The 15787-nt window shown below is 40.9% G+C and overlaps 2 protein-coding genes across 5 annotated transcripts in view; one reads left to right on the top strand and one right to left on the bottom strand.

Annotated features, from left to right (window-relative positions):
* Positions 1 to 1653: 1653 nt before the first annotated feature.
* shisa3 (shisa family member 3) lies at positions 1654 to 8949 on the top strand. The gene is made up of 2 exons (XM_041797926.1): positions 1654 to 2257; positions 7840 to 8949. The coding sequence occupies exons 1-2, from the start codon at positions 1987 to 1989 to the stop codon at positions 8406 to 8408; spliced, it is 840 nt and encodes a 279-aa protein (XP_041653860.1). The 5' UTR covers positions 1654 to 1986; the 3' UTR covers positions 8409 to 8949.
* A 2819-nt stretch (positions 8950 to 11768) lies between these two features.
* The window catches only part of LOC121516250 (phospholipid-transporting ATPase IA), a 215726-nt gene continuing 211707 nt past the window's right edge, over positions 11769 to 15787 (bottom strand). For all 4 annotated transcript variants that reach the window (XM_041797431.1, XM_041797433.1, XM_041797432.1 and 1 more), the window contains one exon: positions 11769 to 14110. In XM_041797431.1, coding sequence (XP_041653365.1) covers positions 14013 to 14110 — 98 coding nt within the window. In that variant the 3' untranslated portion in view covers positions 11769 to 14012. The remainder of the gene's footprint in view (positions 14111 to 15787) is intronic.

The raw sequence follows: 15787 nt of genomic DNA, 5'->3' as shown, positions 1-15787 counted from the left end.
CAATCTCAGAAATCTGAATTAAATATTTAGCATTCTGACTGTAATCTCGGAAATCTGACATTTTCCATAGAGTTTGGCCTTTCCACTTGAAATTCTGACCTTGATATCAAATTGATTTTTTCCCTCAAAATTTCTGAGACTGAAGTCATAATTCCTACTTTAATCTCATAAATCTGACTTTATTCATCATTAATATCAGACAGAGACTCATCCCAACAGAATCGACTCTCATTTAAGAATTCTGACTTTATTCTCAGAACTGGCTTTCCCTCAAAATTCGGACCTTTTTCCCACAACAGAATTGACTTAAACTACAGAAATCAGACTTTAATTTCAAAATTTGACCTTTTTTAATAGAGTTATGACTCTAATCTCAGAAATCAGACATTTTTCTGAACATTTAGACCCCCACACAACAGCATCGATTTAAATCTCAAAATTCTAACTTTTATCTCAGAATTAATTATTTCACTCAAAATTTTTACCTTCTTCCCACAAGAGTTGACTTAAATCTTAGAAATCTGAAACAAATATCAGCATTCTGACTGTCATCTCAGAAACCTGACATTTTCCTGGAAATTTGGCCTTTCCCCTCAAAATTCCGACTTTTTTCCTTAAAATTTTCGAGGCTAAAGACATAATTTTGTCTTTAATCTCATAAATCTGAACGTAATCTCAGATATCAGACATTCCCCCTGAATTATAAAACGTTTCCCCCCCAACAGAACTGACTTGAAATCTGAGTTTAATTTCAAAAGTTTTTTTAATTCTGACTTTAATCTCAGAAATCAGGCATTTTCCTGGAAATTTGGCCTTTCCCCTCAAAATTCTGTTTTTATCCTCAAAATTCTGAGTATTAATATTAAAAATTGTTACTTTGTCCTTAAATTTTGACTTTTTGTCAGAAAAAAACAAAAATATTTTTTCTGTAACATTCACAGATTAAATTTAGGAGTCTGTCTTAATCTCAGAAGTTTGACTTTTTTCACCTCAATTCAGATTCATCTCAGGATTTAGTCTGAAAAACATCTTTCTCAGTGGCTCTGATGCTTTCCTGTACACACTGATACCATACTGTGTTTGGCTTTATAAACTGAAGGGAGTGTTAAAATAATTAATCCAGATTATGTTTGTTTTTGTCAGACTGTTTTAAATCTTTACAGCGGGACAGAGAGGTAGCATTAGCTTGGAGTTAGCTTGCTAGCTTTTCACCACACTGTGCCTGCACACAAAACACTAAATAAATAAAATGAAAGGCAGTAAGTGCGAAAACTTTATATTGAAAATATTAAAATAGCAGTAAAGTGCGGGGAAGAATCCAAAAACTGACGCCGGTAAATGTTTGAGAGATATTTATACCGTTAAGCTAATATTAGCATGCTAAAATAATCACATTATTCTGTTTCTATATTTTATCTACGGACCTGAAACGTTTGCGCTCATGATAAAATGTTGACAGTTTACCGTTGAGTGAACTCTGCCTGTCTGGGGTCATCTTTATCAGCTAATGAAGAGCGCACGTTCACGCGGCACCCTTTTAGCTTCGTGAGCGCGCACGCACAGTTAATGGGTGACGTGCGCGCGTACACGGCTGGAGCCTCAAAAGCAGCAGACCTCCGGTGAAGTGGGCGCACAGCTCCTGCTCAGTGACCGTCAGAGAGCCACACGAGCTCGAAGAGGAGGGAAAACAGAGAAGAGGAGCCCGGAGCGGATGTTCGACTCTCTCCGGCGGAGACAGGGAGAGCCTTCAGCGGTTTCATGATTTAAAAAGTTACTCAGAGAGAAGTTTCAATTAAGGATTCTTTTCCAGTTCAGTTTGGGAACTTCTCGGCGCAGGAAAGATGACTGTGACTTAACTGTTACGATCGAGTTACTCTTCAAGCCCCGATGAAGACTCTCTAACCCGGGCTGATAACACTCGGTGGTCGCGGAGCTGAAGCCCACCGGACAGGGAGGGGATCCGTGAACCCCCAGCGGCTCGCCGGGATGGTGCGCCTGCTGAGCTGCCTGCTGCTGGGATATCTGACCTGGAATCTGCGGATATCGGACGCGCAGGGGGAGTACTGCCACGGCTGGCTGGACGCTAATGGGAATTATCACGATGGTTTCCAGTGTCCGGAGGACTTTGACACCACGGATGCCACCGTGTGCTGCGGCTCCTGCGCGCTGCGATACTGCTGCGCCGCCGCGGACGCACGACTGGACCAGGGCAGCTGCACCAACGACCGCGAGGTGGACAATACTGAGTATGCAGCACGTAAGTTGGTGGTCCTAAAGCTGTGTTTGGGTCATAAAAATGCCCCCTCTGAATGCAGGATTTCAGAAATACTGCACTTAAAAGGCAAGAAGGTTTTCATGAATACAGTTAGGTGGACATCTCCCAAATACACATCTTTGATGCTTCTTAGTAAAAGGAACTTTGTTTATAGGCTACTATATTTAAAAATGGATGCATTTAAACCCCTAAATACTGGGTAATATTTGTATAATGCAATAGCTGATTCATCTGTAGGAAAGCTGTTTTTATGGAGAGGTCAAAGGTTGCAAAAGAACATAAATAAAGCAAGTTAGTGCTGAGTATTTGACTGAAAATTAGATGCAAAATAGACATAAACAAATGACTTTTTTGTGTGTATAAAATTAAATACCCATAAATATCTTAAAATGTAAGTTTTTAATGCAACTTTTCCAAGCTGCTTTATGCCTGTTTTCCCAGAATTTTTCAACCAAATCACCCTAGTTCACAGTAGGGCTGGGCAATTTATCGCACATTAGATTAAATCACAATATGGCATGCTGCAATTTTCAAATCGCAGACAGTGCAATATTTCTTTAACCAGAAAAGTGTCAAAATGTCAGTTTGATACAATCTTTTTTTATGCTTTATACCAGTGTTACTCAATCCTGCTATACCAAAGAGCCCAAATGTTGAAAAATTCCTTTGCAAGAGCCACAATCTAAGTGGTGAAAAGTGGCAAAACAGCTTGAAGTAGCAATAACAATCAGTCAAACATGGCAAAATGCTCGAAAAGCAACAAAAATGGGGAGGAAAAGGGCCAGAAAGTAGCAAAAAATGGGTGAGAAGTGACAAAAAATGAGTTACAGTTGGCATGAAATGGTCCAGAAGTGGCAAAACTGTAGCAAATAACTGAGTGAAAAGTGACTAAAATGGGCAAAATGCAGTCAAGAATAACAAAATGGACAAAAAACAGGAAAGAAGTGGTATTTAATGGCATAAGGTGGATGAAATGGGTGAAAAGTGGGGAAAGAATGGTGATAAAGGGCAAAAATGGGATTAGTGGCAAAAAGGAGTGGCTAAAATGGGCAAAAACTAGGAAAAAAGTGGTACTTAATGACAGAAGGTAGCTTAAATGGGTGAAAGTGGGGAGAAAAAAGGGTAAAAATGGGATAAAAGTGGCAAAATGGCCAAATAGCCTTCAAACCTTCAAGTATCCTTTTAATTTTTTCACAAAAATCTTACTTTTCGTACTCATGCATTTATTTTTCTTCATCAGAATGTGAATAATATGAGAAATGTTCATCCCCTTCAACAAAACAATTGATATCAAATTTGCCATATGAGCCAAAATTGCAGTAAGATATTTCTTTTAGATTTAGCCCTGGTTTAACTTATCTAATATTGTACTTGTTATAATATAGAGTGATTTTTCGCTTATGTTTGTTGAACAACAGAAAAAATGAGGAACCTAAATAATCGCATTTCAAATCACTATTGCAATATTGCAGGAAAAAATTGAAATTAGATTAATTTGCAAACCATTCAACCCTAGTTCACAGCCGTTTCTGTGTTTATCCAGGCTTCATTTGACCTTAACTCACTTGAAATGTACAAAATCTCTTTTCCTCGACAGTCACTTGAAAAATATTCTTTGAGGAATAATTTAGAAATCTTTAAAAAGAAGTTTAAACGTACAAAATGACAGTGCAGGAATGTTTTTAACACAACTTTCTCACACAAGTCCTCTCATTGTGCTGCCGAATATTAAACACGTTCACGCTGACAGCTCACTAATTTAGTAATCACAACAGCATGAGGCCCAGACTCATTTTCTTTGGCCTCTTCAAACATTTCACAGACACAGTTTGACATTAACCCTCTGTCAGTGGTGACACATGCAACAATAGTTCAATTTTAGCCGTTTTCTTTAAATTTCCCGTTCTGATAAGCTCTGCAGCTTTAAATGAATGGACTGTGTGCTTTCAATTTCCTATTTTTTGCCTTATCAAAATAAATAAACATTAGCTGATTTCCTCCCAGAGTCCCTGTGTGCTCCATAGTGTAACCGGAGCAGTGTGTGTTGTGCAGCAGGAATGTGTCTGTGGGGTTTGTTGATAAAACGAGGGAGCATGTAAATTAGTTTCCTGATGAGGCGATGATCAGTGGCCACAAAATGTAAGATTCAACTTTGCTTTTACCAAATAGTTCTCCTTTTGTATCGCTGCGGTACAAAAGATTAACCCGAACGCACTAACGCACTGGTTCTGAGGTCTGGACCTAAAAGTGGGTAGTGGAAAAAATAGCTGCATAGTGCAAAACATCCATGACATACGGAAGCCTTTAGTGGACATACAGATGTATATTTGAGTGTTTTACCATGATCATTGGTCAATTTTGGTTGTTTTCTTGAAATCTAAACTCATTGAAGTCATTAGTCTTGGGATAACAACGCAGCTTTTCCCATGATTATGAAGGAATCTCCAGAGATCTCTTGTAAACAACCACATGTTATGACTGGATATGGAGTAAAATAAAAAGTAAGCATGCATGTCCTCCCAGGGCTTCTGTAAGGATTCAAACATGTTTGTTTTGACTCGTCTCTACAGCAGTCATGTTTTTCTCCACTTAAAGTCCAAACTGCAGCATTTTTCATTAAATACATTTAAGTGGTAGAAAATTTAAGTCATAATTTTTCATTAAGGAGGTAGTGGAGCTTCCTAAGGCTGAGGCTGTTAAGATCCAGTGCACTCAAATGTAGCTGTAAGCATATTTAACCAATACTTATATTAAGTAATAAATATATATAAATGTTTATGTTGTGGAGCAGTCACAGGTGGAAACTGTACAGGACGATTGCACTCAAGTAAAAGTTATTTTAGTTATAATTTACTTAGAAATAAAGCACACGTCTATAAATCTGCTGTTGTGCTGCTGTAAAATAAAAGTTTTTCTTGATGTGCAATTACAATAGAAGAATATAAAATCCCCCGAATATTTAAAGGTATACCTCTATGATAAGGTGAAATGCAACAGCTGTTTTTGCATGCATGTGGACTCATTCTCTCTCTTTGTGTAGGGGTGGGAAACGAGAACCAGTTCCGATTGGTTCAGTCCGTCGGCGTCATTTACATTTAATCATATCGATGCTTTACTTCCATGTGCCTTGAAAAACACAGTCGTGTGAGAGTCAGTCAGCAAAGTAAGCAAGAACAGAGAAGTCGAGGAAGAAAAGATGGCGGACAGTCACAAAAACTAAAGCTAAAGTGGTGGAAGTGTGGCTTCATTTCTAAAAAAAAAAAGATGCATACGGCGCAACGTGCAATGTCTTGTCAGTTATTTATTTTATGCAAGGCATGCTCCTTTTTGCACAAAAACTGTTAGGTTTGCACAAGAGTTTAGTTTATTTTCATACGTAAAGAGATCAAGGATCCAGAGACTAGTTTATACTTATTTAAGATTTTATCTTTTAAAGAAAATGAGCAGTAGTTTTGTTTCCTAATTCAAGCTCATTTTCTTCAAAAGATACAGAGAGCAACAAAAAAGAGTTTTTTTATATTGCAGCACAGAGGTGTCCAAATTATGGCCTGGGGTCCAAATGCGGCCCTTGGCCTTTTCTTTTTTTTTTTTTTTTTTTTTTTTTTTTTTTGGCCCGCAGCAAACTGTTTAACAGAAATGAAAGATTGCCCACACTAGAACATAAAACTCCTGCTTGACTGTATATTTCATCTGTGTTTTCTTATTGTTTTTGTCAACTTGGAAGCTCGTCTGGGGTGGTAACACAAAACTATACGAATCTGTCAATAAGAAAACACAAAGAAATGATAGTTTGTGAAGATGGTATGAATTACCCACTGTGCTAATTCTGTAAACAAACATTTTGACACGACAATTCATTGACACGCAGCTTTTCATGGCTTAAAATCATTACCTAAAGTGGACTGGGTTGACTAACTTTGATATCATAAAGGAGAGGTATATGAAATTGGCCCAACCATCCTTCCCTTTGAGCTAACAGTGAAAACCTTTATAGTCTACTTCATGGGCGTAGCACAGGGGGGAGAAAGGGTACTGATTACCCCTAGTAGGAAGGGGCTCTTGAGAAACCTGTATTGAAAAGAGTTAGTGATAAGTAGGGCTGGCCAATTAATTGAAAATTAGATTAAATCACAATATGGCCTGCTGCAATTTTTAAATCACAGAAGGTGCAATATGTGTCAAAATAGCAGATATAAACTTTTTTGTATTAGAGATGTTATGCAAGACATATGATGTAATTATTCAAGTGTCATTTTTTTAGAATAGTCTACAAAAAACCCTACCTTCATTTTTGTAATTTTTAAAAAAAATCTAATATGAGACTGACAAAAACCCTTTAGTGCAACAATTTGAGTACAATTTGCAATACGAGTCAAAATAATCAGAAATAGTTATTTTTGCTCAACCTTTGTTTAGGAATAAAAGAGAGTTGAGGAATAATCAGATCTCAAATCGTAATCGCAATAATGAGGAAAAAAAAATTGCATTTGATTATTATCCAAAAGTGTCATTATTGAATCAAAAGCGACTCGATCAATCAGTCAACAGACTGAAATTTGTGTCAACTAGAATAAAATAAAATACTAGGGGGCCCTGCTCCTCCCTTAAAAATCTCCAGATGTTGTAGTCCAACACTGCGAAATAACGCAGGTAAATTTAATTTAACAACAGTAAAAACATTGCTCATAAATGGAGAAATTATGGTTAAAAAATTAATTAAAATGCATGGATATTTGTAAAAAGAGCATAACATTTGTTGCTTGGCTATCTGGTTTTGGGGGTCCCTGTTTTATATTCTTTCTGGGGGCCCTAAATCCCTAGCTACGCCCCTGGTCTACTTTTTCCAAAAGAAAACTGTACATTGAATCAATAAGAGGAATCTATAATTGCATCTATAATCAGTAAACTCGTGTTTACTCCCATCCCTACCAGTGCTGGAGCAGTTAACATCCAGTGCACTAAGGTGTAGTTTATGCATATTTAACCCATACTCACAGTGATATATTCATATTTTGTCATGATATGCAGCAGTCAGAAGTGGAAAGAGTGAAGGACACCTGCACTCAAGTAAAAATAAAGGTACTTTGGATAAAATTTATCTGGGTAGAAATAAAGTACAGGTTTATAAATCTACTTAAAGTACTGATACACAAAACCGTGTACTAAAATATGATTTTTTCTTGTTGTGCAATTACAAAAATAGAATATAAAATCTCCAAAATATGTAAAGACACTCCCCTATGGTAAGGTGAAATGCAGAAGCTGATTTTGGATGTGATATTTGGACTCATTGTTTTTCTAAATGCTACAATCCGTCACGTAAAATTGTAGCCAAACTACTGGATGTTTCATGTTGTTCAGGGGGCTACAGGGCTTACAAATGCTAAAAATTGCATTTAAGGGAAAATACTACCAGCCTAAAGGTATGTCTTGTGTCTTAAAGGTTTTAAAACTTAAATAAAGAATAATAAATACCGTAGATGTATTTCTAACATGGATTCAAATTTAATACCCTGAAGCTTTCCGACAAACTCCTCTAACCCGCCCATGTCTCCCTCCCTCAGAGCCTGTCTACGTGCCTTTCCTCATGGTGGGCAGCATCTTCGTTGCCTTCGTCGTCGTCGGCTCTCTGGTCGCCGTCTACTGCTGCACCTGCCTGCGACCCAAGCAGCCGACCCAGCAGCCCATCCGCTTCTCCCTGCGCAGCTGCCAGGGCGAAACCATCCCTATGATCCTCACACCGGCTCCTCCGAGCCTCCGCGCCCCATCAAGGCAGTCCAGCACGGCCACCACCAGCTCCAGCTCGGCCGGCGGGGGCAGCTCCATGCGGAGGTTCTCTCTTGGCGGTCAGCAGCAGCAGCATGGCTGCCTGGTGTCTGCCACCGTCTCCTCCTCGGCCTCCACCCCCACCCAGACCCCTCAGACTCTTCCTCCACCTCCACCTCCTCTTTACACACCCCCACCCATGTCAGGAGGCATGCAGCACCCCTCTACCCACACCCAGCTGCAGCTCCATCAGCCCTCTCACCCCTCTCAGAGCGCTGGGTTCCTCCTCCCGCAGCAGTACTTCTTCCCCCTGCAGCCCGACGCCTTCACAGCCACCAAGGGCTTCGCTGACTTTGGACAGAGCTGACAGGGCTCCCAGCAGAGGACACACAGGGATTACAACATCTCTGGATAGTGTGCACACTGCAGCACAGCTGGTGGTGTTTGGGTGGAGGTCCTGGGCCTGCTGAAAGGACACAGAGAGCATGACAAAGCTGCCTTTGCCTGAGGCGTTTCCTCCTCTGCATCACAGGACACAAACAGCGCTGTAAGAGGCAGACGGCTGGCAATCTTGTGCACTTTTATCTTATAAACAGACCTCACTGGCTCCTATTCCTTTTGGTGCACGCTGTTTTAGAAGGTGGTGGACTAAAATTTATGAAACACCTTCTGTGAAACAGAAAAATCTACAGAAGCAGACACTTGTGATTAAAGCATTTGGCTGAAAAAATACTGGAAACCAGGGAAAATGAGTTTTTGTGACAATCTGAAGTGCCTCCGATGCATAAAGGACATCTTATTTTGGCGGGGAACATGGACTCTCATGAGATGTTGTACAGACGTTATAACTTGAGTGAGGTTATCATATTGATCTCTTAATTTACAGCTAATAAAAACATCTTTCAGTATCTTTTGTGCACTGATTAATGTGAATAAAGGCGAGATAAATGACAAAAAGAAAAATGCACGCACTGAAAGAAGCCTCATCATCGCTCAGACAAAAAGGAAACCGGAGCAGTCGGCCTCCCTACCTGTCGCTCATTCTTGCGCCAGACTTCACAGTAGGAATGCGGCGCTGAGATCTGTCATTGTCAGTGCTCAATGAGCGTGGCATGGTCACAGTGTTAAAAACAACTGGGCCCAGAAACAGAGGTTTAGGTTGCACCAACAGGTATGACAGAATCTCCACAAAGACTGCTCTGTTTTGCAGTTATCTGACTGTGAAATAGACTTGGCAATCAGCGTCTCCTTAAACCTGCAGATCACATTTAGGGTTCCCTAAAGCCTGAGCTATTATCACAGTTCAGTCCCAGAAAACAGCCTCTGTGTTCAGATTTGACAGATTCCAGCGACTTCTGCACACTTGGTAGGTGAAAGTTCAGATTTAGGTAAAAACACAAGCTGTGAGCAAGTCTTCATGACATCTCCTAAATCTCTGGGTGATTCATTCTTGTTATGGTCTTTGTCAGGCCTTGAAACTTTTCCAGTGTTTTTAAAGGTGGCCACAAAGGAGGGACCTGATAATAACTACTGAAAATAATGGATTATTGTTCAAGAGCTCAACAAAATCATGTTAAATCTTATAGATAGCAACATTTAACTGTAAAAACGCTGAGTTTCTCTAGTTTAAAGAGAGGCTGAGCCAAGAGGAGCAGGGAAATAGACAGTTGAATGCATTGGTTACCAACCTGGGGTCCGGGACACCCCAGGGGGGCAGCAAAGATCCTAGGGGGCCCGTGAGGCTTTGTCTGATCTAAGGCTGCCAAAATTAGATTGCAAATTTTGACTTAAACCGTGATTAAGTAGTTTTTAAGTATTTTATACAAAGGTCTTTTGAGAAGAAACACATGCATAGGCCTTTTTGTAAGGTCTTCTAAGTGAAACAATTAAAATCAGTGATGATTTTTTTCTTCAGGGTGTCACTTTTTCTTCTCTCTTGGGTCCTGGGGGGCCCAGATTTTCTTAGGTACATGTAAGGGGGACTCCAAGGAAAAATGGTTGGGAAACACTGGTCTAATGTTCACGGCTCATGATGAGGCCCCTTGAGCGTGAGGCCCCCCTAGACCTCATGGTACATTTAGCCCAGTGTTACTCAACCAAAGAGCCAAATTGATGAAAAATACATCTGCAAGAGCCACAATCTAAGTGGTGGGATGTGGCACAGATGGGTTTAAGTGGCAGTAAAAATAAGTTTAAGGTGGCAAAAATGGGGCAAAATAGGCATAACATGGCAAAACCTTGGTGACAAGTGGGGGAAAAAAGTGGCAGAAAGTGGCAAAAATTAGGTGAGAGGTGACAAAAAATGAGTCATTGAAGACTAAAATTGGCAAAAAGGTAGAAATATTGGCCAAAATAACCACAGCAAATATATGCAAACAGGGAAAAAATGGAAATTAATGGCAAAAGGCAGCTTAAATGGGTGAAAAGAGTCAAAAATTGGCAAAAATGTGATAAAAGTGGCAAAATTGGATTAAAAATGGCAGAAAAAGTTGAAAAGGTGCAAAAGATTGCAAATAACTGCAATCGAAATATACAGACAAAAATAACGGTTGACCATTAAATCCTACTGTATAAGTGCTGGAAAAAACAATATTTGAGGCCAACATATCAGCTGAGTAATGTAAACGAAAACAGAAGTCAATGATTGTCAAATCTCACACATTCTTTACTGTAGAAAATAAACATCAGATGTTTAAAGTGAAGACATTTTAAAATTTCATGAAAAATATTTGCTCATTTTGAATTTGATGGCAGCAACACATCTCAAAAAAATAGGGAAACATGACTGGGTATAAAAGGAGCATTTTAGAGAAGAGTCTCTCCAAAGTTAAGATGGGCAGAGCTTCTCTGCTCGGTGAAAAACTGTCTAGAAATTGTGGGACAATTTGTGAAAAATGCCACCATCTACAGTCCATAAAATCATCACAAGATTCTCATCTGGAGAAATCTCTGTGAGCAAGGGACAAGGCTGAAGGGGCCACTGCATAAAAAACAGGCATGATTCTGTAGTGAAATCACTGCATGTGTCGGGGTCCTCTGAGACTAACAAACTTGTCTTAAAGGGGTAGAATATGTGACCTTTAAAAAAAGAGGGGATGCTACACAATGGTAAACATGGTCCTGTCCCTACTTTTTTGAGATGTGGTGCTTCCACAGAATTCAAAATGAGCTCATATTTGCATGAAATGGTAAAATGTCTCAGTTTCACCATCTGATATGTCTTTTATTATGAGTAAAACATTGGTTTATAAGATTTGACATTGCATTTTGTTTTATTTACATTTTACACCACGGCCCAACTTTTTGGGGAATTTGGGTTGTTATGCATGTTCTGTAGCGCTTCCACAGAAATTTGCAATCATCACAACTTCCTGTAGTTTACCTTGTTTACTCCAACAGGTTAAAAAAAACACACATTAAAGTTCATTTGTTGTTTTGTCTCAGACTATTAACAGTTCTGGGAGCTATATGCCGCTATAATGATCTTTAAAAGGTATTTAGATTATTTAGCAAACATGAAAATGAGATCTAAGTCAGCTTGGGTTTCTTTGCGTTGCTGTCCCTGCGTGTTTGGGATCCCAGACGGTTTAGCAAACCCGCCATCATAACAAATATGGCCTGTATTGATGCTGTTTGTTTCCCCATGCCTCTTCCTGTTTGGGTTCTGTATGCTTTATGTCCCACATGCAGTCATTACAGACTCCCACACAGACACATGATTCCTTCTTGATTGTAAAGTTTATTTCAGTAGTCCTTCATGGCAGTAAAAGACAACACTTATAAGTTTGCAGTCCCAACATGCAGAACAATCATTGAACAAAATGACGGAAAAGAACCTAATATCCAACAGAAAGTTAAAGGTGCGTTTTTTTCCTCTCGTGTGGCGTGATCGACACTCGAGGGAGAATCAAAGTAGTACAGTTAACATTTCAGAGAACAGTTTGTGTTATCCATTCATGCAGCCCACGACTTTCACAGACAACAACGTGAGTTTCTATGTTTTCTGAAAAAAAGAAAGCAACAGTCCCAAAGCCTTCCACGACGACAGTGACATCCACATTCAGCAGTTTGGAAACTTTTGGACGAGATGACGACCAATTAAATCGCTGACACCGAAAGACCAGCTGAGGAAAAAGAAACCCTCACTCAACACAAAAAAGCGTTTTTGTAAAGCAGCCGAACACTGCGTGTAGAAAACGAGTTACAAACACTGAAGAGAAATCAAATACTGAAAGCAGAGAATACCAGAGATTCACTACTGGAAAGGTACATCGAGTGCTTTGTGCAACATCTCCTGTCGAAGCGAGCTCAGCATCAAAAACTCTCACAGTCCAGGCCGAGAGTTTGACCACAAACACGCACACATTCACGCGCTCCCGTACAGGGGCCATGCATCAGCAGAAACGGCGTAGCTTTACCTGGAGTCGTGCAGACGGACGCACGTACGCACACTCATTACGGAAACACACTGGGAGGACTGGGAGGGCAGAGACCCCCCCCCAGTCTCACATAGAGGACACAGACATGCAGTGCATACAGAGACACGGTAGAGGTGGCACACGCACACATACGGCACATGCACATGCAGGCGATAAACCGACGCACGCAGTCACACACACGGTCAGAAATCTGATCTCCCATAGGGAGAAGAAAGCAATTACACAGACATGAAGTAGTCATTATAAATAAATCAAGCTGTAACAATATTAATAATGATAACAAGACATTTAAGAAAGCTCCGTTCCTCATTCGATCTACTCTAACCTGCCAGTTTATCAGAGGAAGAAAAACAAGAGTTACAGTGACAGTTCATTACAAAGCCAGTCAATGCAAAAGTCATACATCTCCAATATAAAAATACAAATCCACAAAATAACTATAGAGACAAAGTAGTTTGATAAAGTCGTGGAGTTCCTGGCTAATATTTCACTCTCCCTTAAGCTAATGGCACTTATGTTAGAAGGATAAAATCTCCATTTTAAGGGATTCTCTATCACCGCTGTGAGACCGTCAGAGAGCGTCCAGTTCACCTCTGTAGGAACAAATCGTCGTTTAAACATGTGCCACAAGGCACTCTGTAGTTTTCACATTGTACGAGTGCAATACTGTGAGTGGGAGACGGTGGTTTAGTCTTCAGCAGGTGGAGCACTGGTCTAAGCTAGCTGGCTAAACTACTCTTGGCTATTCTTCTATGAGGGAAAAGTTCGACGTAGGCACCGTTGTGATTGTTGAGACAGGAGTGACGTGTGGAATGCTAGTGTCTGCTTCTGCTGTAGAAAGCGGTGGAAACAGGACTACGGCAATGTCTTTAAAAAATAAAACCAGAATAAAAGAAGTAAAACCAGGCACGATATCTACATAGTTTAAAAGTGAAACTAAAAAACAGTAAAGAAACGAGGATGAAGGCATGAGCAAATGTAAGGCTTTACATAAGAGATGCTCCTTAAGTGCAAAAACAACTAAAATGTTACAAATGTCTGCTCTGAAGTGGTCCCTTTAGTGCTGAAATACACTCACAAGTGTCATTACATTTGGTTTTCCCAATTCACTAGTTCTTGGAAGATTGTATACACGACTGCTCTTTGGCAATCTTTCAAAACTAAACATCATCCAGTGTTTTAACTCAGGAGATCCGACAATTTTAGGTTGTAATCAATAGAAAGGAGACATTCACCCCCATAAAATGAGCGGGACGAGTGAAGAACTTCAGACCACAGACTGCTAAAGAAAGCACAGTGCTCATCATGTCTGCTGGACAAACAACTACAGCTGATAGTGAACACATTTCATTTTTGTTCCTTGTTTTTTTTTCTTCCCTTTTTCAAAGACGTCACTCTCCTCTGTTTCATTTTCCCAAAAATCCCTTCAGTGCAGGAGGCACCCACGCGCAGCTCTCCTCCTCGTGCCCCGTTAAGCTTGAAATGTCGCCAACAGAAACGGCGGCGGCTGTGGCTCCAGGTTGGATGGCGGCTCACCACTCGTTGGTCCTCTGTTTGGTGGTGTCGTACGCCCTGATGACCTCAGACTGAGACACCACTCCGTTCTCGTCTTGAGAGAAGGCGTAACCATCTGAAAAAGGACAGAAGAATTAAAAACGTGCACATCAGTGACTAATGTAATGAATAAAACATAAAAACAGACAAAAAACAACTGAGTAAACTGAAAATAATCAACAAATAGACAAAACTTAAAGGAATAGGGACATGTTTGGGGAAACATTCAAGTTTAATTTGCTTCTGAAAAGTTTAAAATCGATACCTGGCTCATGTTAAATTATGTGTTCCTCAAACTTGTCGTTTATTTGTTAGTTCTCTTTTAGGATCACTGCTCCTCCAGAGCAATGTAGCTTCATCCAACCGTACATACTATCAAATGAGCCTTAACTTGATATTTGCATGGTAATGAAACAGGGAAACGGCAAGCCTAACTCTGTCTGAAGCTAGGAAAACTTCAGGGTTGCTGCACAAGTTGCCCATGGTCAAACCCAGGTGCTTGTAAAAGCACAGCTGCTGTTTCTATATCAGGCAGATGACCCTTCCCACCCTCGCTCTCCTGAAGAAGTCTGCATTAGACACATGATCTTGCCAACAAATACCCTAATTTGTGCTGAAGAGAAGCTGTCACAAAGGAGTCCAGTAGGCGCCCTGGCCGTCAGATAACATCCAGGCCTAGTAAGGTACAGTAAGACCGAGAAGACCAAGGACTGAAAGACTCTGACACTGGAACGCCACACAGTCTTCCTCAGCAAACCCACCGCGGTGCATGAGTCCAGGTCTGCAGTTGATCTCAGCCTCACAGTCAGTGGATCAATGGATTACACTGCCAAGGTAAGTAAACAGCTCGATAACGTCCATGCTCTCACCAATCACAGACACAGATTCGATAGCAGTATCCAAAGTATCCCAAAATACCTGGATCTTTGTTTTGGCCCAGGAGACGTGCATTCCCAATGCTTCAGCCTCCTCACTCAGCAAGTTAAGAGAGAGGACATCTATAGTGTCCACAAGGATCACAGCAACATCAGTAAAGTCCAGATCAGGGATCTCTCCCTGTTACCTGCCCCATCATCTAGTCCACACAGGTACTGAAGAGCGTGGAGGCTAAGACGCACCCCTGCCAGCCAGAGGTAGAGCCATCACACTTCACAGCACTCTCTGGACCAGAATATATGGGAGACATCGGCTGGATCCCGCAGAGCTCCAGAATCCTCCAGAGGGCATCTCTACTCACTGAGTCGAACACTTCCAGAAGTCGACATAGGCTGCAAGCAACCTCTATCGAATTCTTGAAAGCGCTAAATGAGGACCTGAAGTACCAGGATGAGGTCTACTGTAGACCCCTTAGGTGTGAAGCTCATCTGTTCAGGCCACTGGTCTTGGAGCAGTATCAGTGCAAGGACCTTGACCGGCACTGAGAGTGCAATACCTCCGTAGTTACTGGAGTCTTGCACATCGCCCTTGCCTTCCAGATAAAAATAACAAGTCTGTGGAGCAGATAAGAGCTTGCAACCACAGGAGGCAGGTTTCACCACCTGCTTTGAGCATCTTAGCCTGGAGTCCTGCATGCACCTGGTGCTTTCCTGGCCTTCAGCTTGTTCACTGCCTGTCGAGTCTCCTTGATAGTTGGTAGATCCCAGCGTACAGGTGGGTCCACACTCACTGTGTCTGCAGCATCCATTTGGAGCTCACGACTGAGAAGATCTGCCCGACACGACACCTCAAAGTAGCCAGACCATCGCTCCTTGAC

The sequence above is a fragment of the Cheilinus undulatus genome, linkage group 10, assembly GCF_018320785.1.
Source record: "Cheilinus undulatus linkage group 10, ASM1832078v1, whole genome shotgun sequence".
Classification (NCBI taxonomy): Eukaryota; Metazoa; Chordata; class Actinopteri; order Labriformes; family Labridae; genus Cheilinus; species Cheilinus undulatus.
This window is presented reverse-complemented; position numbering and strand designations above follow the sequence as displayed.